Source organism: Tiliqua scincoides, chromosome 4 (genome assembly GCF_035046505.1).
Source record: "Tiliqua scincoides isolate rTilSci1 chromosome 4, rTilSci1.hap2, whole genome shotgun sequence".
NCBI lineage: Eukaryota > Metazoa > Chordata > Lepidosauria > Squamata > Scincidae > Tiliqua > Tiliqua scincoides.
In genome coordinates this window covers 183,649,489-183,675,593 of record NC_089824.1, presented here as the reverse complement: position 1 = coordinate 183,675,593, position 26,105 = coordinate 183,649,489, and the positions used below count along the sequence as shown (strand labels likewise).

Sequence of the window (26,105 nt, the reverse complement as noted above, 5' to 3'; positions counted from 1 at the left end):
AGGTTCTCCCACCAACCCATGTACCACATTGTGTCTGGTTGCAAACTGAGGGTGTAAACTGGTCCATGGTCTGACTTTTTTCTTTGAAGGTAACTCTGTCCTTGAATGGCTGCATGAACTGGACACTGACATTTGATCTAGTCTAACTGATATAGAAGTCCATTTATTATATGCCACACGCTAAATAAATAAATAAAACGGATCCTGTGCCACATCCGACTCCCCATATCCTGGCTCCTCACCTCCAAATCACTTTTCCACTGTTAACGCCTCAGATATTTCTTCCATGCTCAGGTTGTCATGGAAACCCAGAGCTTCGCACAAGTACCAGACATAGTTTTGCAAAAGCATCTTTTGGCAGAACAACATGGGGAGAAACTCTCAATTGCTAGGAATTCTGATCCTACAAAAAATCTCAAAGAAAATACTTAAAATCTCTTGGAATCTCCAGTTTGTTTTTTTAATGTCAGCCTGTGCTTCAGCAGGTGAGAGAGAGAGAGAGAGAGAGAGAGAGAGAGAGAGAGAGAGAGAGAGAGAGATTCCACTGAGACTATACCTCCTTGTGAATTCACTATAAATAGCTCATCCTTTTCCAAGCATTTGACGAGGCATTGCTGCTTATGAAAAGGCCATGCCACAATTAGGCAGTTAGCTTCTGAGCTGCAATACAGTAGTACTTTTTAGCTTCTTGTTGTGACAACAGACTCATTTTTGGTTCAAACAGCCAAGCAGTAGAGTTTGATCTTCTCAGCAGGATACAGTGAAGAGCTAATTTACTAAAATTTGGCAATGAACAGAATGATTGAATAATCTCAACTGTGCAACAGGATAAAAGAGTCTTCAGTGGTACGTGCAAATAGATCAGTGTGGTGCTGTGTAAACCACCTTGTGAATGTCTCTGATGTTGAAAAGTGTTATATAAACTATTCTAAATAATAATTAGTATATAGCAATGTAAGTGTAATTACAGATTGTGAACTCTTGGTTGCTAAGGATCTTTCCTTGCAATCAGTCTTTGTGCAATAAATGCATCATTGTCTCAAGGTTTTGATGTATTGTCCATACACAATCCTTTAGGTGTGGATATTTTTGCAAAAGAAGCACGTTTCACTCTTAAACAGCAATCTTTTGCTTGTAGAAAATGAGATATGTCCTATTCTGCTCCTCAATAGCTCATTCATTCATGTCTGTTGCAATTGCTGTATAAAAATCTGGTTTATGTTATGGGCAGCTGGTGATGACCACAGAAGACCCTTCTGTACCCTCCTCACTATACTTTGGTCTTTTCAAGGAACCGAGATATTGGAGGCTATTTTCATGATTTGACACTTAGCGCCCGCAGCACAGGGTTGCTAAATTTGCAGTCCTTGCACAGCAACTGAGGAGGAAGTGTGTTGAAACAAATGCTACAAACGGCCAGGCATCCATTTGTGTTAATTTCTTAACATCCAGTTTTCCTGAAAGTAGTTACGTAATACCTTCTGGCTTCGTTGCTGTTTGGACTGTATATGCTATCATATTAAATGACCTTATGGGCTAAATACTATATCTGATCTGAATGTTGGGTAATCGTTACATTGCTTTATTCCTTTGAGAATCCATACCCACAAAACATAACATGCTGAAAGAGTGAACAGATCTCAAGGCAGATCAACTGCTGCTCCAGAATATGTAGTTCTCCTTGACCTGAATCACTGGTCTTCACCAGCTGGGTAACACCATCCCTGTGCCTGGGACTGGTACAGCCACACTGCCACCATTTTCTTGTTTCTTTATTTGCTTGTACTTACCAGATGCAGCAGGGACTGGGGAAGAAGACACCTTGCATTTAACAAAGTTAAAGGTGAATCCCTTGGCACCAATTGGGACATGCCCAATCTCATCTGATCTTGGAAGCTAAGCAGGGACAGGCCTGGTTAGTGCTTGGATGGGAGACTGCCTGGGAATACTGGGTGCTGTAGGCTTATACCATAGTCTTTCGAGACTGAAGGTTGCCAACCATAACTAACTAATTGGGACTACATGTGGATCTAAAATGGCAGGTGACTACTGTCCTCCACTAGTATGGAAGGAAGATGATGGCACCACTGCATCACCAAACAGGGAGTTAGATAGGATTGGGCTGCAAGAAAGAGGCAATGTCTGGCCTCAAAGCCTGTGCTACCATTCCAGTTGTATTCCTGTGCAAGGAAGCTTGGACAGGGATGTAAGAAAAGTTTGAGAAATGCGAGCACTCTCTGATTCAAATGAAGGCTGGAAAGAGCTTCAATTCCCTCTGCCCTTGTCACATGTTTAATCTCCTGTCCTCCCTATCTACACTGCCTAACCTGCCCTAAACCCCTTGCTGTACATTGTTCTCTGTCATCAAAAAATTAAATTCATCCCATAATTCTGGTTCTAGAATTGCTAAAGAAAATGTTTGCACATTTAGATAATTTTCAGTTTATCCTGAATAGAGATTCGGGGGTTAGGGGGGCCACATAGGGGAGCCTATGAGTTTCATAGGTTCAGTTCTGAAAATCAACCCATGCATTGTGGTAACCAGAGTTAAAAACTCAAACCATGGTTTGAGTTTCCAAACACACAAACTATGATTTAGGGCTGTGTGTCTCATTTTCCATCTTGTTGCACAACTTTAAAAGTTTGTAAATTCACTCTGATCTCCATGCAGCAGCCACTTTTGAGGCAGAATAATGGCTCTAATAGCGATTTGCCAATGGTCTGAGAATTCAGACATAACAGCAAACCAGAATGAGCACAAAACGTGATTTGGTATTCTGGTTTGGCCACCAAGCATGCATGATCTATCACCTGGCACAGGGTCAACCACAACATCAAACCATGGTTTCGAGTTATATCTGAAAGTTGTCTACTGATCTTGGGGCATTCTCTAATAATAAAAGCTGGTGCAGGACTAGTAGATCTGCACTGTCCCATATCATCTTTTCTTTCAGACACAAAAGCAATTTCATCGCAGTTCCCTTGTTATGCTATAATCACCTCCCCTTTGCCGTAAACACTAAATGTCAAAACCAGAGTGCGAGGCAGTTACAGAAACCACAGTCCAGGTATATTTCCTAAGCTATCATTTTCGGGCTGCCACAGCAAGATCCTCCTGTCACCCACAGTTCTTCTTTTTCTTGGACTTTGTGCCAAGAAACACGGCCAGATTGCATCCTTTAATTAGAACTGCCTTGCTCACCTCTCTTATCGACTGTGCATTGTCAATTGGAGGTTTCTCCCAATTGTAAAACAAGCCACCAACCTTCTCCCATTACCCTGACTAGTCATCATGGCTTTGACTTTTTGCAGAATTTTTATACCAAGAAAGGTGCTGCATTGGCAGTTTTATTCCTGGCAGCTATAGCAAGGGCACAAAGTACCACAAAATGCTGAAGGATCACAACAGTGGCTTGTGGGAAGCAAAGGGGTCACCTCCTCTGCCTGCATTGTCAAGGAGGCAGCCAGATAAACCCTTTGTGTGCTGGTTTGAGTAAACGATCACACCAGACTATCGTGTGGCAGCAGATCTAGCCAAATGAATGGAAATTGGAGCACCATTTGCATAGGAAAGTGCAGGCTGATATTCTTCTTGTCCTAGGAAATGTAGTATCTCCTAGCAAAAAGTAGAATAATGAACAATGGCCTTTACAGAAGGATTCCTGTCACCCTGGAGAGTTTCACTGAATTGAATGGAGAAGGTGAACCTCCTGAGCTATTGTTCCAGGTTACAGCCAAGCAGACCTATTTTTCCATGCCTTTTACATTCAATAACAGGAGCATAGCATTTCCTCAGAACAATAAGAAAGGTGGGTGTGATGGACGGGTCTTCCCCGCCTCCCTCCCTTGCAGAGCGCAGAACCGTGAGATCCCACCTACTGCTGTCTGACACCAGTGCAAGAGATATGGCACCCTTCTAGACATTCAAACTTGAATTGCAGAGATTGCTTCTAGGAGCAAGCTGACTTCGATCTGAGTTATCACCTTCAGTTTCTGCGTCTTCAGTTTCCAAACAGCAGTAGGCATGCCTTGATCTCCTTTGGAATCCTGTCTTGCTACCTTACCCTCAGAGAAATGCCTACATGTACTAGAGATGTCCTTTCACTCCTGTTCTCACTGAGACAAATGCTTATGTTGCATCCACCCTTGTTCAACAGAGTTCAGGAATTATCCCATTGTATCATCATAACAACCCTGGGAAGAATGGCTAGTATATATTACATCCTGGAACAGTCATGAAAGGAGGCTGAAGGATGAAGTAATGATCTTCAGAGCTAAGCAGGAATGTGAACCCACATCTCTTCAGTCCACGTTCAATATTCCATCCACATCACACCAGATCTTACCAGTAAAAAGGGAACGTGCTCCCCTCTTTCAAATGTGATTGGGGACAGAACAGAGAGAAATTACAGCATGCTGGAACCTTTTAAAGAATCAGAGCAATATTGCTCAGTAGGATTATAGGGATCACACCTGGCTTGGAGATGCTGCTTTCAGAGGCAAGAAGACAGCACCAGGGAGGTGACATTCCACAGAAAAGAAAAAAGGGCTTATTTATCCCTTTGGAGCAAAAGGGAGTCAGAGGGCATTGGATGGTCCTGACAATACAATGAAAGCTCTGGGAAAGTAAGGGGCTTAGGATGAATATAGGCCTTGAAAGCAGCCAAGAGCTGGAGAACCACCAGGGGAACTGGTTGGCCTCCAAAGCACACAGGGGTTTTCCACTTCCAAAGAGAGTCTTCTGTAAGGTCTGATGGTGGAAATGTCCACCAAAGCTTCTGCCACAACAGATTTGTTCGTCTTGAAGGTGTCAAGTGGCTCTCACAGGCAATGGTGGCAAGAGACTGAACTATGTCAAGGGAAGGATGCAGTAGGTTTGTTCTGGGTTGGGGGGGCGCAAGAGAAGCCCATCCATGAGGTGGGGTGCATCCGCAGCAGCTGCAGGGAGGCGAGAGGATGGTAGGTGTTGGGTGCCCTTCACCCCAAATCTGCCATCATTGCCACCACCTCCAACCCACTAAGGACATTCCCTCCTTCATGTCCTCTTTGCACACTTTCTCCAAACATGGAAGTTTCTGGTTTTATTCACAGAGGGAAGGAGCTCCTACACCTGTAGAAGTCCATTTAAATAATCCCAGAAGTCCCATACCTCCACTGCAAGCAAGCAGTACAGTAAGGTGCATTTTTGGTAGTGCAGAGGTGGCAGCAGCAGACAGGGGGCAGCATTCCAGGTCGAACCAACACCATTGTCCAGAGGGGAGAACCAGGACAAGTGGGTTTAAATGACACCAAGGGAGACTCTCATTAAACATTGGAGAGAACTTTCTGACAAGACAAACAATGCAGGCAGTGGAACAGCCTAACTCAGGGGTGGGCAAACATTTTGGCAGGAGGGCCACATCATCTCTCTGACACTGTGTCAGGGGCTGGGGGGAAAAATGAATTAATTTACATTTCAAATTTGAATAAATTTACATAAAAGAATGCATTAGAGATGGAACTTACATGAATGAATGAATTTCACTGAGCTTATTTATAATATACACGAGAACTATAACACAGGCATGTAGAACCACAGGAGAACTCTGAACTGCTTTCCACACTCCTCTTGCAAAGTGAAAACATACAGACCAAGTCAGAAAAACATGGAGTTATAAGTTGTTCAGAGGCAATGGGGGGGGGGGGTTAAAATAATGCCCAGGGAAAAGCAAAAAACACATGAAGACTGTAAAGGTCTTGCTCTAACTTGGCCTGCAGCTTACATCAAGTGACCCAGCCAGCACGGGCTCCAACAGTCTCCAATGGGCCAGAGGCTAGGGGCTCCCTGTGGGCTGGACTGGGGTCCCCGAGGGCTGCAAATGGCCCCCAGGGCAGGGGTTTGCCCACCCCTGGTTTAACTCGACAGGTGGCAGACTCTCCATGGCTGGAGGTCTTTACGCAGAGGCTGGGTGCTGTAGGTGCAGGTAGCCTGCATTGGCAAGGGGTCAGACTGGATGATCTTGCGGGTCCCTACCAGCTCTTCGGTTCTGTGGGGTGCCCGAGAGGCTCGCAGGCCAGCAGATGGAGGGGGGGAGAAGAGGGGCCTGGGGGAGGCTGTGGCGCGCCGAGGCTCTCTCCGGGCGGGGCAGGCGGAGGGAGCGCTCGCCCGGAGATTCCCTGACGCGGCGGAGCCGCAGCCCGGAGGAGGAGGAGACGGAGGCGGGGAGCGGAGCCCAGAGCGCGCCTGCCTGCCTGCCTCTGGGCGCACGGAGCCCGCTGCGCCCGGTGGCGGCTGCAGCATGTTGGGCAGGGTGCGCTCGGCGATGGCGCAGCTGGTGGGGGGCCTGGGCAGCGGGGGGAGCCCCTCCAGCCCGCCGCCCGCCGGCGCCGCCGCCCCTCCGCCGGCACCGCCGCCGCCAGCAGCACCGCCCGCTCCCCCGGGGCCCGGCTCCAGCATGAGCTCCTCTCGGGAGCCGCCCAGAAGAAGCAGCTTCTCCAGACCGGCTTTCCTGCAGCTCACCCCGGAGGAGCTCCAGCTGGCCGACGACCACACGGGCAGGGCGGTCCAGAGTCCCCGCGAGAGCCGCCGGCGCCTGCCCTGGAGCACCGGCTACGCCGAGTAGGCGGGCGGGCGGGCGGGAGAGACCCCTCGGGGGATGCTGGGGGTGGGGGCCAGCTTTGGGGGAGGCGTTTGGAGCGAGCCGCTGTTGGAGCGCTGCCTCCATCCCCTCTTGGACCTGGGAGATGCGATCTGGTCAGAAGAGCCTCTGAGCATGTGCAGAGTGCATTGCCAGCGTCACGTGGACCCAGCGAATCACTGGAGCCTCCCCAGGGTCGGAGGAAGAGACTTTCACAGCAAAGGGAGAGCCTGGGGTTTGGTTGCAATTCTGTCCCCACTTTCCTGGGAGTAAGCCCCATTGACTATAACGGGACTTACTTCTGAGTAGACATGCATAGGACTGGGCTCTGAGGCTGCAATTCTAGCCACACTGACCTGGGAGCAAGCCCCATTGACTACAATGGGATTTACTTCTGAGAAAACCCGCATAGGCTTGGGCTTTGAGGCGACAATTCTATGCACACTTACCCCATTGACTACAATGGGACTTGCTTCTGAGTGGACATGCATAGAATTGGGCTCTGAGGCTGCAATTGTATTCCCACTTACCTGGGAGTAAGTCCCATTGACTATAATGGGACAATTCTGAGTAGACATGCATAGGATTGGGCTCTTTAGCCGTACTAGCATTCAGGGGGCTCCAGATTCAGAGCCTCCAGATTCAGGGGCAGTATGTTGGGGGGGGGGAGAGAGAAGGGAGAAGCTTCGAGGGTGGGCTCCTGCCATCGTGCACTACTTGTGGGCCTCCTAGGGGATAGGAAGAAGGAGGAGACCAACTTTTGGGCGGATCCAGCACCACCTTACGAGGGAAGCATACTTAACCTCATCTCCCTTTAAATAGGACTGGAAGAGGGGTCGGGAGGGGTTGGGCATATGTAGCTTGGGCTTTCGGTACAGCGTGTCATATGAGACGTTTGAATCCTACCCCTGGATGGACAGAGGCTCATTGCTCCCTACGTTGGCGATCACCCTGTGGTGGGTCTCCCTGCCGCCGCTGGGCAGGCAGGTGAGTGTTGAGGCTGCACCGTGATGTGGAGAAGGACAGGTGGCTTCCAGAGATCCTTCTTCTCTCCTACTGAGCTGACTGGAGATGCAGTTCTATGAAGGCTTTCAATAAGGCAGAGCTAGTTGGTTGTGGAGCTTGAACTAGCTCTGAAAAGTAGCCAAGGAAGGGGGTAGAGCAGTGGATTTGCTGCTGAAACAGATTTATTGAGACCGTTCTTTGGCTAAGCCCAACCTGATCTCATTGACTCTGAAGGGACCCCACCCTGTGCAGTGGGATCAGTGGCATAGCTAGAGGGGGTGCAAAGCACTAAGTTTTCAAAGTACCTGAATGCACCCTGCCAGCGGTCCCTCCCCCTCCTCTTTGGAGCCATTCTGGGGGGTGGGAGCGATTGCACACTGGCATGGTGCATTCAGGCGCCTCAAGAAATTAGTGCTTTGCACCCCCTCTGGCTATGCCACTTAATGGAGTTTATTCCCTCAAGAGTGAACATGGATGGCAGGCTTTGGGTGTTTGGTTGTAAGGAATACCTAAGTCATTCTTCATCACCTTCAGTGAAGCAAGGAGGCAGGTCTAGGAACAACATTGCAGGGCTGGTTCTTCAGAGTCTGCAAGAGACCCCGCCAAATGAAACCAACTGATTTGGAATTTTTTTAAAAAATATCCTTGAAGTGGAATGTTTTCACAAAACATTTGGGTATTTGCAGTAATACTTAATGGAACTTGATTCCCCCACCCACTGTGTACTTTTGTCTGTCAATTCAAGCAGACAGCTCCTGTATGTTCCTGGGTCTGGGTAAAGGAAAGCATAACCCTTCTTTTCCTTTTACAGAAAGCCATTCCCATATTTTCCCTTCCAAGTACTGTATGTTGTGGGCCTTTATTCTCTGCCTGGGCCAGTGATTCCCAAACTTGTTCAACTGGTGGCTTCCTTGACTTACTGGGCCGTTGGCCATAGCTCCCTGTTAGGGCTTCAATCCTAGACATTGTGTAGCATGATGGGGTTTTTGTGAGGATTCCATGGCTTCCCTGGCTGCTTTCTGTGGCTCCCCAGGGAGCCAAGGCTCATAGTTTGGGAACCACTGGCCTAGGCAAATGACAAAAGCAAGCATTACAAGTTGGATTCTTTCTTTTGGTCTCACCCTAAAGGAGACTTGGTGTGTGCTTGTTTTAGTACTTGGGGGCAGTGTGGGCATGGTTGAGATCAACTGAGCTATTACCTTTGATAAGGACCTTACTGTAAGGTTATGAAAACAGTCTCATACCCTTATAAACGCCAATGGCTTTTGGTGTTGACACGTTAGTTCAAAGTATGACGCTTTTGACAGTACTCATATAAAACCTCAAAATAGCATTCCTTTGCAGAATAGGTGTACTTTTCATTCCCAGGTTGACAGGTGCAAACAAGAATTGGAGCAATGGAAAAAATTCGTTCCTATGATGTGTTAATTCCTGCCCTTCCTGTCTTTGCAGGATGAAACTATGCTAACTTGGCATGGTGATTGCCCGTTCAATAGGGAGGATATGATATTCTTAAAGAGGCATTTCTGTTGCTCACATTACTTAAAATTCATTCCTTGTGTTTCATTGATGCTGTGGTGACCTATGTATAGGTCTCAGAACCCAAACCTATATGCATGTCTACAGTGCATGTCCACTCAGATGTAAGTCCCATTATGGTCAATGGAGCTTACTCCCAGATGAGTGTGGACAGGATCACAACCTCATTCAAATGAGAATGACTTTGAAATACCCCAATTAGATTTCCTCAACTCTCTCAAAATCACTTTCTCGACACTGCAGTTGAGAAGCTGAAAATCTCATTCAAATACACCTTTTGGACAACATCCAGAAGCTATAAAAATAGTCAACTACTTTTTAAAGAAAGGAAAACAAAAATACCCTGTTGTTCGAAAGGCTGTTTTGTGTCTTTTGTGTGGCTGGGTGAATTTGTAAATTTTGTTCTGACTTGGATCACCATGTTTTGTTTGGGGAGGCTCCTTGTTTTGTCCACAGCAGGCTGATGGGTAGAAGTTCAGCAGGTGAAGCTTTTCCAGGCATAGAGGAAAGTTATTGGGAAACTGCCCTGTAGTTTGTAGGCAGTGGAGTCTTGCCAGAGAAAGGTGGTAATGTTTGTTTTTGTTGGACCTTAAAGGATCTATTTTGCTCCTCCACAATCCAGTTTCATATTGCAAAACAGTGAAATAGAATAAGACCCAGCTTTTCCTCTTTTTCCACTATTCAGCAACAGCCCAGAATTACAGTTTCAGTTTTCAGTATGTTGCATGTTCCACTTTTCTTTAGGTGGTCTTATGACTCCCTTCTGCTGTCACCTGACCTTAGAATGCCTTTGTCTGGCAGGGAAGTGCTTCTCTGTTGTATGAAGGTTACTAGGGCTCAGCCCTGAGAGAATGATGTATGTTCTAAATATACTCACCTCGGCAGGGAAAGGTAGTCTTGCTGATCTATTTTTCTCTTCTGTTGCAACTTTTATTGAAGGGCAGGGACACCTTGCTCTTTGTCTTAATTCCAATCTTAGGCTGCAATCCACTTTTTTCTGAAAAAGTCCCATTACAATCACTTGGGTTGCTCTCAAGGTTGTAGATCATGTCCACGCAGCCCAGTCATCTGAATATTTCCTTGAAAATACATGCTGCTGTTATTTCAAGGAGCCTTATTTCCATGTCAGTGTGCCTGGGATCCCAGCCTCAGGCTGCTTTTCTAAGCATGCATAACTAGGAGGTAAAATTGAAATCCACTTGCAAGTAGATTTTCATTCTAGGTACATATTTATAATTTTGTAGACACCATCTGGACTTAACTGTAGGATCAGGCTCTTCCTGTTTTAACTCTGGACACGGAAGTGGTAATACTCCTGGCATCTTGTTATAGCAGCTGTATGTAAGTAATCAGCAGATAAAATTACAACAAGAAGCAAAGAGTTATGAAAAGAGGAGAGCCAACACAGGTTAGCCAGCAGACAAGCAAAAAGCTTACTTAATTGATAGCATTTTCAGTGGATGGAAAAATACCACCAGAAAGGGGATTATCTGCTGTGATGGTCTCAGAAGTTGGCCAGGTCAAGCACTATCTTAGAGTCTATCAGAGGGTCCACCTGGCCAGGTCACCCCCTGAGACCTTGACACTTGTAGCAATATAGTGCCTATTGCAACTTCAGGTGGTAGGCAAGGGGCTACCTTGGGGAGCCCAGTGCAGGCTTTCTCGCAGAGCCTCCAGCATTCAAGTACCAGCACTGGTAATATGGATCTCCCTAAGCAGGAAGTTCCAAAAAGTGGTGCCACTATTGAGGAATCTTTTTCATGTGTTCCTGGATGGAATTGGAACACTTCTGATGGAAGTGAGTTATGCAAGAGAACTTCTCCCAATGACTGGAGTGGCCAGATAAGATCACACAGTTGGAGATGGTATCCTGGTCATAAGCCACTTAAGAGTTTTCAATACGATCTTAATTAAAGCTTGGAAATAGGCTGGCAGCCAGTCCCATGGATGTAAAAGAGGAGTTGCCTGTTCCAGAAAACAGGGAACTGCCACTGGAATCAGGTCTCCCCATCAGTTTTGTTTTGGAGGTACCAGCTGTGTTGTGACTCCTGCTGTTTTTTTTTTTTTCTTCAGAGTAGCACCAGGAATGGAGATGTGGTCTTAAACACATTTGATGAGCTATAAATGTAAAAAAAAAACCATAATATAAAAGAATGTGTATCTTGGTTCCTGGCTGTCTGTGTAGAACTGGGTTTTTGTATTTTGCAAAGATGGCACTTCACATCAGTGGTGTAGCTAGAGGGTACAAAGCACTAAGTTTTGCAGGGAGCCTTGTTGCAGCATGCAAGTTGCCCCCCTCCCCTCAAAGCCAATCCAGGTGGAGGCCTTTGCAGTGAGGCTCCCTGCAAACTTAGTGCCTTGTCGCTGCTCTAGCTGCATCGCGTATTGCATGCTCCGTGTTCCTTTATGCTTTCAAAAATATGTTGTTTCTTCAGAGGCACGTGAAGCGTTTTCCTGGCCTCAGCTCTGGGAAAGCAGATCTCAGAGGAAGTAGTTTAAAAACTCCCTTGAGCTCAGTTCTAACTGCCCCTCCTCCCCATCAAACCATTTTTGCTCTACAGACAGAATTGCCCCAGGAACACTTCCTGTTTTGCATTTCCATAACTTCCTCTCATAAAATTAAATGTTGTAACTGATAATCTGTTGTGCCTTCTTTTTGTGCATACAAATAGGAAAGAACTAACAAGATGTTGGCTGTTGCTAGCCAGGTATGGAAAGAGCCTTTAATGTTCCACAGAGAAGAAAGAAAGCTGCCTCCCAAAGGCTTGAGCAAATGGTTTTCTCTGAGGAACAGAGAAGGCAGTGTGGTATTCCTTGCTCAGGAGTTCTTTTGATAGTCTTTTGAGAGCTGAAACTGGTTTGAGGAGAGGCTCAGCTTCCCATGAGCTACATAATAGTAGGGTGAGCACGCACGCCAACCACCATGACAAAGTTCTTAGGTAGGGCTAAGCAGGCAACAGATTTTGACATATCAACATATGTTGGGCTACCTCTGGACCACAAAGTCACTTTGAAGTAGCCTTTAATTTTTGAGAGGGGAAAAGTTGTAGTCTTTGAGAGGAGAAATTTTGTAGTCTTGGTTGTACCTTGTGCAAGAGCGGAGGCACTCAGGACGGAGAGCCAGGATGGTGTAGTAGCTGTGGTGTTGGACTTCGACCTGGAAGTTCTGGGTTCAAATCCCTACTCAGTCATGACACTTCCTGGATGACCTTGGACCAGTCACTGTCTCTCAGTCGAACCTACCTCATAGGGTTGTTGTGAGGGGTTGTGAGGGTTGTGAACCACCCTGAGTTAATTGTAGAAAAGGCAGTATAAAAATCTGAAAAAATAAATAATAAAATTCAGCCCAGTCTCCTAACTGCATTCTGTGCTTGTCTGCATCTCTCTTTCCTGCCTAGGGTGATAAATGCTGGCAAGAGCCAGCACAATGAAGATCAAGCTTGCTGTGAAGCCTTGTTTGTGGAAAGACGATGCCATCAAAGGAGTAACCCAGTCCCTAAGGAAAGTTCTGGAGACACAGAAGAGGTGAGCAGTGTAATAACTGGAGCTTAGCTTCTTCCCAAAGTTCACTTTCACTCCTACATCTATACGTAGTTTTGTTTCTATGCTGTATTTGTGGGTAGAGTCACTCTGGTCCCTAGCCACTATTGATTAGGATAGTTCACACCAGATATTATTTTCTTCATATGGCCTCAACGAGTGGCAAGACAGGTCTAAAGTCTTGGAATATATGTGGGCACTGTCTGATAGAAGCCAGAGTGGTTTCTGAACAGGGTTTCCATTGGTCAGGGAGAAGATAGTTTCCTTACCCTGCCACTTGATCAGCTGAACCAAATGAAAATTACCCAATCTAGCAAACTGGCTTAATTTTCAGAACTTATATAGGGCTCCAGAACACCTCTGCAATTTGTACCAGGTGTTCTTTTTTTCTTGGTTACTTGACCCAAAATTTTGATATATACATAATCAAGTACAGAATAACCTATTTACAGGGACTTTAGTGTTGACTGTTATTATAATTTATTAACATTTACATACTGCTTTTCAACAAAAAATGTTCACAAAGCAGTTTATAGAGAAAATCAAATAAATGAACTCTTTCCCTGATTATCCAGGATCTGTCTTCTACTACCCTTCTCCTTACATTCCCCCTCCTCCTTGTAGTAGTTATTGTCATTGCTGCTGCCACTAAACCACATGGAAGTGAACACAGAATGAATCTTCTATGTACTCATTTCAGTCTTCTGCCTCCTACACCTATCCTCTTTTTTACATCTGTATGTGCATTTTTAAGCCCTTCCTTCCCTCTTATCCTCCAACTATAGGGAAGTAGTTTGAGAACCCAGGAAGGGACTGTGCTGTGAACCCACATGTGTACAGGATGACTTAATTTCATCCCTGACTTGAAGGAAGCTCCATTTCCACCTTGAGCTGTTAAGCTTGCATGTCCCCTTCACCTTTTCACCCAAAGATGTTGCTTTTGACATCTCTTCAGGATAGTTTTTTTACCTGATTTTTTTTTCTCTCTCTCCCTGCAGTGCAGCAAAGCCCTGTACTTTTACTACTGGGGCTTGTTTGATGGACATGCTGGAAGCGGAGCGGCAATCATGGCATCCAAGCTGCTTCACTTCCATATCCGTGACCAGCTCCGGGACTTAGTCGACATTTTACAAGACCCCTCCCCTCCTCCAATCTGCCTGAAGGAAGGCTCCAGGACAGTTTCAGCAGAACCCAATAAGGTCCCACTCGCAGAAGAAGACGTGGAGGTTCCCAACAGCGCCTTGCCACGCTTCCATATGGAAAAGGCCGTTTCCCATGAGAGTTTGGTGGTGGGAGCCATTGAGAATGCATTCAAGCTGATGGTGAGTGAGCCAGGGGAAAATGGGAACTGCTGGAGAAGGAGGGCTGACCCAGTGTCGTATGAGATGGAATCAGTGTCCTGGCTCTGAGCAGTTACTTAGGGAGCAATTTAAGCAGCAAGCACTGCAAGTCTTGGTTTGCCCCATTGTAGCCAAAGCACCACTAATGGCATACCTAGGAAGCAGGGGTAGATCTTGGATCTGTCATACTTCCCAGAAAGCTTCATATACATGCTGTTCCAGTTTAGGGCAGCACTTTTTGCACTTGAACCGTGAGTCCAAAACTTGAGCGAAGTGGATCTCAACATGACATGTCCATAAAGTGGATCTAAAAATGTGGCATGACCAAAAAGCTCTCCAGGTTGCTTCTCCGAGTTTTTCACACTGGGCCCAATCAATCTCACAGAATTGAAATGTATGATTATTAATATAAAAGAAATCCAAGTAGATAATTAAAAATGTGTTTTTAATGGCTCGCACAACTTCTACATTGATCGACACAGCATAAGTGCGTTCTGGGATCAGGGATTTGTTCTAATCCTGCCAGACTGTTCCTCATAGGCATTCACTTCCTTTTGCAGCCAAGATGCTGATATGACAACCCTTGCTATTTTGGTCTGATGGGGTATTTGCTTACCTAGCTGTAGCTGAAGAGCCTGGCTTCTCCTTTGCAGCTCTTCCCTGTGTGGCTCATGGCCCCTCTCTCTGGTGTTGTTTAGGGAATGAGGTGTACCGAAAACATACACTACCAACATCTATTCATTTTATACTATTTTAAAAGTTGTGGCTTCCCTATTCACCCTCCCCTCCCAAAACCTTGAAACAATAGCTTAGTGAGGGTCCTGAGAATTCAATTTGAGATTCCACTAAAAAAAAAAAAACTGGAACATGGAACGGAGGAAAGGGAGGGAACTGGCCATCTTAAACCCCTAGTACAGTGGTTCTCAAACTTTTTCGACCGGTGGCAACCTTGACTTACTGGGCCATTGGCCATGGCTCCCCATTAAGCTACTACCCTATACATTGTATAGGGCAGCAGGTTTTTTGCAAGGATTCCATGGCTCCCCTGGCTCTCTAGGGAGCCAGGGCTCACTATTTGGGAACCACTGCCCTAATAGCTCATAATAATTATAACCTGGGCATTGGGGATTAGGACTAGGGGATATGTATCATATTATGAAGAAAAAAAAAAACCCTTCCTACCATATACTATGCCAGCATGTTTCAAGAGGGAAAAAGTGGAAAAAAAGATTCCACTCTCAACATTCAGCACCTGCACTATATCAACAAAGTTCTCAGGTTCAGGAACATCCCCAAACATAACCCTCTGGTGCTTCACAGAGAGCAAGAGAATTCAGCTCCATCCCCACACCCATGCATGTACACACATAATACCAAACAGCACTACAAAGGCTGCAATCCTGTCCACACTTACCTAAGACCCATTGACTATAATGAGAATGACTTCTGAGTAGACATGTATAGGTTTGGGTTCAACGCTAATTTTCTAGGCTGACTGGAACCCTGACCCTTGGAGGTACACTGAAAATTTTTGTTCCGTCCCACTTGTTCCTCTCCACCTTGCTGTTGTCACGTTTCATGCATTTTTACATTTCACGTCCTTTCTAAGCAATCAAGGAAAAGTAAACAATTTCCTGATTGCTTCTCTTTTTGTTTGTTCCCTGGCCCCACCTCAGAGAAATGCCTAGTACATACTGTGATTGGCGTGTGGGCAGAAACTTGCTCAGGGAGACTTGGCCACCATGATAGTTTCATCATAAGGCCAGAAGCTACCACAGATAAACAGGTCACACACCAGTGGAAACACCACAGGCTGCTCTCAAGTCTATGTTGCCTATTAAAAGTCATACATGCTCCCTTCCCTAGATAAGGGGTGCCACCTCTCACACAGGAGACACTGTCACTTGAAAAGCAAGTGTGTTGTGCCACGTTCTCCAGCAAAATGGAGGAAAGGAGGAATTGAAGGCCTCAAGAAGGGAGATGGAATAGACTTGAATTATTTGTCTTTGAAAGCAGGTGAGTTGATAAAATATGAAGCTGCCTTTGAGTGATCCAGGCCATTGCTCCATCCAACTCGATATCATCCACACCGATTGCCAGTGACTCTTCAGGCTTTCTGACAAGGGTCTTTCCCTACCAGTAGATGCTAGATTTCTGCATACAGCGCTGGTGCTTGTCTGCTGAGTTGTAAGCTCCGCCCCATGTCCCATTCTCATGTGGTCTTGTAAAATGAAGAATAGGTCTGAAAATGCTATTGCTGCCCTTGGTCTACAGCAGGAACAAATGGATGCAGGGAAGAAACTGAGAGACGGCCAATTGGGATCAGCCAGTTAAACCCCTGGGTCCTTGGTGAGTGTCCAACCTGGCCAACCTCCAGTGCTACTCTTCGTGCAGCTGACTACAAGGTTGGAGCAAGATTTAGGATGACGAGCCAGTTGGGAGAGTTAAGGCTGTCTGATTTGCAAACGAATATAGACTTTTTGCTTCAAAGGCCAAACAAGACCTCCCCTGGGAATTAACATGAAATAATCATGGAGAGGAAGAGGTCACCTTCTGTTCTTCTGCTGCATAACATTTTTCCTTTCCCTGTGGGTCCAGACTACTCCTAATGAGAAGGGTTTTTTTGTACTGAATTTCAGACACCTAACTGTGGAATATGAGCAGATCATGTCAGGGATGAATGGTGCTTATATGTTCCTCCATGCCCCAGATTTTTCTTCATCAAAATTTCACACCAGCGGAAATGGAGGAATATTAGGCTCCCCTGTGTGACTTTTAAAAAAGAATCCCTTGATTTCCACAGACATCTGCTGTCATAACTGAGGCAATAAGGGTATATGACTCCCAAGTGACATGTTTTGTGCATATTTCCCCACATTTAAATCTTTCAGGCAGAGGGGGACGTGCTTGTGGGGTAATGAAACAGTGGATGAGAAAAGAGAACAATGCATTCTCTGCTTCCACTGGACACAGCTTTTCCAATCATTTGTTTGTTGTGAGTAACTTGAACCCGAATGTAAAACATCTTGCAAGTAACGGTACGCACTGGGGCTCCCTGGACTTTAAATGTGACCCTGAGGCAGTTCTCATGATTGCTGGAAAGCAAAGTTCTGCACAGAGCATGGCTGGTTACTGAGCATATCGGACAAAGAGCCCCTTTCTCTTTGTGAGCTTGCTTTTTTGTCTCCTCAGGACCATCAAATTGAGCAGGAGCGGGTGACTCGGCTTGCAACAGGCGGCTGCTGTGCTCTGGCAGTGGTTTACCTCCTGGGAAAGTTCTACGTGGCCAACGCAGGTGATAGTAGGTAGGAGAGGACAAACCGCTTCCCTTTGCTTGCTGAGTCATGGCAGCCCAAGCTGGGGTGGGATTTCTGTGCTGCATACTGGAAATGAACCAGAGTCTTTCCCAAGCATAGTTGCCAATTGGCTAGTGGGTGGAGTGGACCCTTGTGAGTGCAACAATCATATGAAAACCTAGTGTAAGCCTGAAATTTCTGGGAGGAACATCAGTCTGAGGCATTTATTTATTTATAGTTAAATAAATATATGATGTGCCCAGCCCAACACATGTTATTTAGGCAATGTCATTATGGGAACTTTTTAGAGTCTTGGGTGCACTTAGTCAGCATATCCGCATGAATGTCTCATGCTTATCCTTCTTCTGTCCACTCTATAAATGCTGCAATCCACCATTGTTTACTCTTCTATCACTTTTCTACCCTCTTCCATTAAAAAAAATCCAAAGGCTTTAGCTAATTTCCTGGGCCTTGTGTGGTTATTCTCTGGATTCGAAGAGGCTCTGTTGCTAGTGACATCCATTCACACCCCAGAGAGCAGGATATTAAGGGTTTGTGGAAAAGTATGACTGTGACCCAAATCCTAACCAACATTCCAGCACTGGAATAGCGGTGCCAATGGGGCCTGTGCTGCATCCTGCAGTTGGATGGCACTCACAGAGGCCTCCTCAAAGTGAGGGAATGTTTATTCCCTTACCTCAGAGCTGCATTGCCCTTATGTAGGTGCTGGAAAGTGGGTTGGGATTGTGCCCTGTAGCACTCAACAGTGCACAAAGCATGGCCTTCAGAGAGTACTACAGCTCAAGGTCCACTGACCCTCTATGGCTCTGCAGTTGTTGTGAACATGCATGGGTGTCCATGCTGGGCAAAGCAACACATTGGGCAGCCTGTTCAGCCAAGCTAGTATGATCAAGCCACTTTTAAGCAGCAGATTCAGATAAATCTATATCAGTGGAATCTGAATACTACCGTAGACACTCTTCCAAGGAAGCATGCTTGCAAGTTCCAAGTACGTTTATACCATAGAGGCCACCCATCCATTTCACTATAAAATGTTTGTATTCAGGAAGCTGGACTAGATGGGCCTATGGCCTGATCCAGTGGAGCTGTTCTTATGTTCTTATGTAATTTTTATGATAATGTAATAAGTACATTTTAAATGCAACTGTGTGTTTAATTATTGGTTGCAAACCACTTTGATGACCTTTATGGCAGAAAAGTGATGCTGGCATTTCAATATAAACAACTTTCCTGCCAGAAGGGTATAAAGTGGGCAATTGCCTCCTTCTCCTTCCATTTAATTCCAGCTGTTTTAGGATGCTGGAGAGTACTGTGATTTCTCTTCCTGTTAGCACTTTTTAGTTGTGCTGCTCTTGGGGTGGAGAGAGGTATCCTGCTTCAGTGCATTCAGTCTGTTTTAGATTGGATCTTTGGCATGGAAAAAGAGAGTGCCACCCTGTGAGTGCCACCCTGCCTCTTCAGCTTGGTCCTGTACTATGTCACAATCCATAATTTTTTCGTGAATCCACACTTGATCATCAGAAAACTCAGCTGCCCTGCTAACTAATGCCAGGTTTGAAAATAGGTAAATTTCAGCCACCTTCTCTTAGCAAAGGTTAAAGTGAAATGAAAGTATTCAAAAAAGAAAATTCTGATAGTTTTCTTAAAGTAAAAAAAATGTATTGAATACTTCAAATTTTCAGCAAAAGTTGACCATAGAAATTTTTGCAGACAATGTCTGCCTTTTATTTTGAGTTATGATGCTGTGATACATCAAGGGATATTGATTTTAGCTTGTTAAAAGAGGAGAGAGAATGTGGGGAACGTAAGGAAGTCGACTCATTTGCCTCCTTCTGGTCATGCTTCACTACAAGTCTGTTGTGTCTTTACTTTTACATTCTCCTCCCAAGTTTGACCTTGAGTGCTAAACCACACATTCTGTTGTGTGCATGTTTTTTTATTGCCAAGTAGCAGGAATTAGAGAGAAGGCCTGTTCCACACTGGGACTGTGCTCAAGGCAATAGGAAACCAAAGATTCCGGGGCCAGGCACATGTTTAATACAACTTATTGTTTGGCCCTGAACTACAAGCTTAGGGCAATAATGCTCCTCTTTTATGCAAATTCCACCCTTATGGGAATGTCTTTAGAAATTGATATCAGGCCACAAACTCTGTTTTCAGCTCTTGTAGGAAATCAGATGACAGAGCAAATCCAAGGAGCCTCACTGATGATGGGTTCAAGAATAGGTTGCATTGAAATCAAAGTGTGAAGATTCTGGGTATACGTGTTGTCTGGCCACACTACAAACATTTATTGGTTTTATACCAATTTAATTGCCATAGCTTACCCCACAGAATCCTGGGAAATACAGTTTGGTGAAAGTGCTGAGAATTCTCTGTTAGAGGTTCTGAGTTTTCCTTCCCCCCCCCCCCAAAAAAACCCACAAAATAACAACATACAGTGTGTAGAACTCTAGAGGGAATAGTTGTTAAATCAATATTTGCTCTTTGTTGTGAGAATGCCTCCTGTAAATCCATAGCTGATGCAGTGTGGCCCTTGGTGTCATTGTTTTTAATGACCCCATTCTAAACGTGCAATATCACTATTTTCTGAGTCAGTCAATCATGTCCCTAACAAAGATTTCTGTCTCTTTAACAGTACAATCCTATGCATGTTTACTGACCTTTGTGGGGCTTATTCCTAGGAAAGCACATAATATTTCAGCCTCGTCGTCTTTTGATAACATTTATAAAACTTTCATAGTCCATGGATGCATTAAAATGGAATGTTTATGCTAATTAGGGTAGGGGTTTCTGAACAAGGGCTGGCATCAGAGATTGGCTGAGTTGGGCCCTAGGTGGGGGGACCCAACCATTCCATGGTCTACCTGATTGTCCTATGAAGAACCCCAGCACTCGCCTTTATTTGGCAGCGGTAGAGCGAAGCATTCAGTACATTGAGCGAAACACTGGACATTGTCATTTTTGGAGTCAACAACTGTTGGTTAAGGGCCCAATCCTATCCAATTTTCCAGTGTCAGTGCATCTGTGCCAATGGGCCATGCACTGTATCTTGTGGTGGAGCAGCAGTCACAGAGGCCTCCTTAAGGTATGGGAACATTTGTTCCTTTACCTTGGGGCTGCATTGTGGCTGCACCGGTGCTGGAAAATTGGATAGGATTGGGCCCGAAGTATCCCCATTGAGTTTTTGGTTCCTCATGCTCTTCTATCTTCTCTTGCTATTTTCTTCATGGTTCTGTCAAAAACAAGGATAAGACCCTTTCTCCAAACACCTCTCCGTTCTGTCCTTTCTAGACTCCTGTGCTCAGGGGTCTATTATCTGTGCTTAACAAAAATGAAAATTCTGCAGTCAGAGGATCCAAAATTTGTGCTAAGAATAGATGAGTTTCGTGCCCTGTATGGTATAAAGTATGTGACTCGGCATAGTTTCTCTCAAGCTCGGCACACGCAGACATGGCATCCCCAAGACTTCCATTTTCTCTTATACAGCTGGAGATGGAAGAGAGAGAGAGAGAGGCATTTCTTTCCCTTCTCCATCTCCTGCAACTTCTCTTCACCCACCCAGCTCTTCCATTACCATTGTTGGCAGGGGTGTGAGTGGATGAGTTGGAGGGCCTGTTATCTGTGGGAGCAGGGAAGGAAGGCCCTGTGCAAGTCTCATTTAGACAGGTCTTCCTCCTCATTTAGGCAGGTCCATCCTTCTCCCTCCTACAAGCGGCATACATGGGGGTGTAGGGCACGCCAGCGCAGATCCATTAACAGTACCCAATCTGGCATTGGGTGCAGCATCTGGAGGGCCTTTTTCATTAAAAGTTTTATTCAAGGGGAAGCACACCAGTCTGCTGTTTCAGATGTCAGGTTTCCAAGATCTGCGCTATTTGGGCAACCTGTCCAAACACTGGAGCCAAATTATTTCGTGATAAATTGCCTTTTCCTGGATCAGTCCCAAGAAATGGAGCTTTTAATCAGGTGCGTGCAACACAAACTGTTTCCATTGTGCCTTGGGGCAATCCAAAGGAAACCAGCTGGTTGAGACTTAGTCTTGCGTACTTTGTGGGTGCAGCTGGAAGCTCAGCTAGCTGTGAGCTAACGGGTACAGCAGACCCAAACCCCAGTCTCTTGACCTGTAAAGCTTGCACTAAAAAGAACTTAGCGTGATATGAGCAGTTGTTGTTTGACTCCTCTGAAAGTTCATCTCCAAGCCAGAAATGCCCCGACTCTATGAGATTGTGCCTTTGTGCATACAGAAAAAGGGCAGTGGAGAAAAATAGATGGACTTACCAGTAATAAGTAGATAAGGAAAATGCACTGGAACAAGCATAATGGTTTGCATAGAGCAGGAGTTTCGCCACCTCTAAACACAAGTATGTAGCAAGTTCTCTCTGTCTCATGTCTGGAACTTGTGCATCAGGCCAGGATCATGCTTTAAAGCTCTGGTAGCCCATTATCTGGGGAATGGCCTTAGGATCCTGGGAATTTCTGCCCCATTCAGCAAAGCTAGAGGCTGGGTTAATTAAGGAAGGAGTGTTACAAAAGTCAAGCTGGATTCTGTCTTTTCTCTTGGTCACAAGAACCTTGTTGTGTTTAAAAGCAGCCACAGACTGTCTTGGTAGATCAGCAATAACCAGGGATCATTGACTGGAGTGGTGAATGTATGTATTCCACCCTATGCATTGACGAAGACCTTTGTGCATTCTGTCTCTTTAACATCTTGTTGATGGTGACCTGTGATGTCAACCATGCTACTCTTGTCCTGTTTCCCTATCCCCATTCTGATTGCTAAGTTTCCTCCTGTTCAACTCCACACACACATTTTTGTCAAATAGGATGTGTTACCCCATCTCCATCTTTCTTCTTAAAGCCAGTGAACTTCAAGTGCATGCAAGTTTAGCTCAGTAGCTACAGGAAAACACAAAACATTCTGACAACCTGGTTATGGATCTCATTCTTCATTTTGAAATGTTCACAGGCTTGAATCCCCACACACTAGCTCACCCCACACACTGCCCTGTTCACCCAAGCTTGACACTAGTCATGATAGGAATGTGAACATAATAGGCTGTCATGGGTTTCCCTACTTCTTATGGGAACAGAGATGTAGCCTAGAAGAAAACCAAAGAAACTGTCTTGTGGCACCTTAAAGGCTAACTATGCTGCCATAAACCTTTATGGATGGCTGAACCCTGATCCCATGAGACCTCCTTCAAGAGAGGAGGAGTGAGCACAGATGGGGACCTCAAGAAGGCAACAGAATCTGAGGGACAACCAAAGTTTAAGAACATAAGAACATAAGAACAGCCCCACGGGATCAGGCCATAGGCCCATCTAGTCCAGCTTCCTGTATCTCACAGCGGCCCACCAAATGCCCCAGGGAGCACACCAGATAACAAGAGACCTCATCCTGGTGCCCTCCCTTGCATCTGGCATTCTGACATGCATATTATTGCATATTGGCAACCTTCAGTCTCGAAAGACTATGGTATCGCGCTCTGAAAGGTGGTTCTGGCACAGCGTCTAGTGTGGCTGAAAAGGCCAATCCGGGAGTGACAATCCCTTCCACACCAGGAGCAAGTGCAGTCTGTCCCTGGTCTGTCTCCCTGGCTATGGGCCTTCCTTCTTTGCCTCTTAGCCTCAGACTGTTGGCAAAGTGTCTCTTCAAACTGGGAAAGGCCATGCTGCACAGCCTGCCTCCAAGCGGGCCGCTCAAAGGCCAGGGTTTCCCACTTGTTGAGGTCCATCCCTAAGGCCTTCAGATCCCTCTTGCAGATGTCCTTGTATCGCAGCTGTGGTCTACCTGTAGGGCGCTTTCCTTGCACGAGTTCTCCATAGAGGAGATCCTTTGGGATCCGGCCATCATCCATTCTCACGACATGACCAAGCCAACGCAGGCGTCTCTGTTTCAGCAGTGAATACATGCTAGGGATTCCAGCACGTTCCAGGACTGTGTTGTTTGGAACTTTGTCCTGCCAGGTGATGCCGAGGATGCGTCGGAGGCAGCGCATGTGGAAAGCGCTCAGTTTCCTCTCCTGTTGTGAGCGAAGAGTCCATGACTCGCTGCAGTACAGAAGTGTACTCAGGACGCAAGCTCTGTAGACCTGGATCTTGGTATGTTCCGTCAGCTTCTTGTTGGACCAGACTCTCTTTGTGAGTCTGGAAAACGTGGTAGCTGCTTTACCGATGCGCCTGTTTAGCTCGGCATCGAGAGAATGAGTGTCGGAGATCGTTGAGCCAAGGTACACAAAGTCATGGACAACCTCCAGTTCATGCTCAGAGATTGTAATGCAGGGAGGTGAGTCCACATCCTGAACCATGACCTGTGTTTTCTTCAGGCTGATTGTCAGTCCAAAATCTTGGCAGGCCTTGCTAAAACGATCCATGAGCTGCTGGAGATCTTTGGCAGAGTGGGTAGTGACAGCTGCATCGTCGGCAAAGAGGAAGTCACGCAGACATTTCAGCTGGACTTTGGATTTTGCTCTCAGTCTGGAGAGGTTGAAGAGCTTTCCGTCTGATCTGGTCCGGAGATAGATGCCTTCTGTTGCAGTTCCAAAGGCCTGCTTCAGCAGGACAGCGAAGAAAATCCCAAACAAGGTTGGTGCAAGAACACAGCCCTGCTTCACTCCGCTTCGGATGTCAAAAGGGTCTGATGTGGAGCCATCGAAGACAACAGTGCCCTTCATGTCCTTGTGGAAGGATCTGATGATGCTGAGGAGCCTGGGTGGACATCCAATCTTGGGGAGAATCTTGAAGAGGCCGTCTCTGCTGACCAGGTCGAAAGCCTTTGTGAGATCTATGAAGGCTATAAAGAGTGGCTGTCGTTGTTCCCTGCATTTCTCCTGCAGTTGTCTAAGGGAGAATACCATATCAGTGGTGGACCTGTTGGCTCGGAATCCACACTGCGATTCTGGATAGACGCTCTCTGCAAGTACCTGGAGCCTCTTTAGTACAACTCGGGCAAACAGCTTTCCTACAACGCTAAGGAGAGAGATGCCGCGGTAGTTGTTGCAGTCACCCCTGTCACCTTTGTTCTTGTACAGCGTGATGATGTTTGCATCCCTCATGTCTTGAGGTACTCCACCTTCTCTCCAGCAGAGACAGAGGATTTCATGCAGCTCAGTGACGATGATCTCTTTGCAGCATTTTAGGACTTCAGCAGGGATGCTGTCTTTTCCAGGTGCCTTGCCAAAGGCAAGGGAGTCCAGGGCCACGTGAAGTTCTTCTAGGGTTGGTTCACTGTCAAGCTCTTCCAGCACAGGCAGGCACTCAATGTTGTTCAGTGCTTCTTCGGTGACTACATTTTCTCTGGAATATAGCTCAGAGTAGTGCTGCACCCAGCGTTCCATCTGCTGCGCCCGATCCTGGATGACCTCGCCTGTGGCAGACTTCAGAGGGGCAATTTTCTTCTGTGTTGGACCTAGGGCCTGCTTGATACCATCATACATCCCCTTGATGTTGCCCGTGTCAGCTGCTATCTGTATCTCGGAACAGAGCTGGAGCCAGTAGTCGTTAGCACATCTCCTGGCAGTCTGTTGGACTTTGCTGCGAGCAGTTCGGAGGACCTGCAGGTTGCGCTCACTGGGACAGACCTTGTATGCTGCTTGAGCTCTCCTCTTTTCCTCAATGACTGGTGTCAACTCCTCAGAGTGGGCTTCAAACCAGTCTGCCGCCTTGTTGGTCTTCTTGCCGAATATGGACAAGGCGGTGTTGTAAACGGTATTCTTGAAATGTTCCCATCTGTTGGATGCATTTGCGTCGGCCGGGCCTGGAAGAGATTCCTCAAGCGCTTGTGCAAATTCCTCCACTTTTCTCTGATCCCGGGTCTTGCTGGTATCAATGCGAGGTCTTCCTTCCTTTTTCGTGTGATACAGTCGCTTTGTTTGCAGTTTCACTCTGCTGCACACCAGGGAGTGGTCAGTGTCGCAGGCAGCACCATGATAACTGCGTGTGATCTTGATGCTGGGAAGGCTGGAGCGTCTGGTGAGGATCAGGTCGAGCTGGTGCCAGTGCTTTGATCTTGGATGTCTCCAAGAGACTCTATGTTGGGGCTTTGTGTTGAAGAATGTGTTGCTGACACAGAGACCGTGATGACAGCAAAACTCTAGCAGGCGTTGGCCATTTTCGTTCATCCTCCCAGTGCCAAACTGACCTAAGCAAGTGGGCCATGAACTGTTATCAGCACCAACTCTAGCATTGAAATCGCCGAGAATGAACAATGGCTCTTTTACAGTGATTTTCTTGACAGTGGTGGCCAGGTCATCATAGAATTTGTCTTTGGCTTCTGCTGGAGACGACAGAGTCGGTGCATAAGCACTGATGAGAGTGATAGGTCCTGCTGATGACTGGAGCTGCAGGGACAAAATTCTTTCACTTCCCACAGTAGGTGGGATGATGGATTTCAGCAGGGTATTTCTGACCGCAAAGCCAACGCCATGTTCCCTGGTTTCGTTTGGTGGTTTTCCCTGCCAGAAAAATGAGAAATTTCTCTCCTTGACAGATCCGGAATCTGGCAGCCTAGTCTCTTGAAGGGCGACGATGTCCATCTGCAGTCTGCTCAGCTCCATGTCGATGACAGCTGTTTTGCGTGCGTCGTCTATTTCTTGCAGGTCATCAGAGAAGCCAGGTGTCATTGTCCTAACGTTCCAGGTGCCCAGCTTTAGGGCAGTAGTTTTCTGTTTTCTGTTGCATGGTGCAGAGTTGTCGATCCGCTTGTCGGTTTTCACCCTAAACCCCACGCACCCCATGAGGTTAAC

At 46.3% G+C, this 26,105-nt stretch overlaps 1 protein-coding gene across 2 annotated transcripts in view; it reads left to right on the top strand.

Annotated features, from left to right (window-relative positions):
• Positions 1–6,278: 6,278 nt before the first annotated feature.
• Positions 6,279–26,105, top strand: part of PPM1J (protein phosphatase, Mg2+/Mn2+ dependent 1J) — a 38,011-nt gene continuing 18,184 nt past the window's right edge. Inside the window, exons 1-4 of one of the 2 annotated variants that reach the window (XM_066623274.1) lie at positions 6,279–6,598; positions 12,560–12,686; positions 13,700–14,023; positions 17,234–17,346. In XM_066623274.1, the coding sequence (XP_066479371.1) occupies positions 6,279–6,598; positions 12,560–12,686; positions 13,700–14,023; positions 17,234–17,346 (884 nt within the window). Of the gene's footprint in view, positions 6,599–7,532; positions 7,605–12,559; positions 12,687–13,699; positions 14,024–17,233; positions 17,347–26,105 lie in introns of those variants that run through there. The other variant, XM_066623275.1, reaches the window with a different exon arrangement.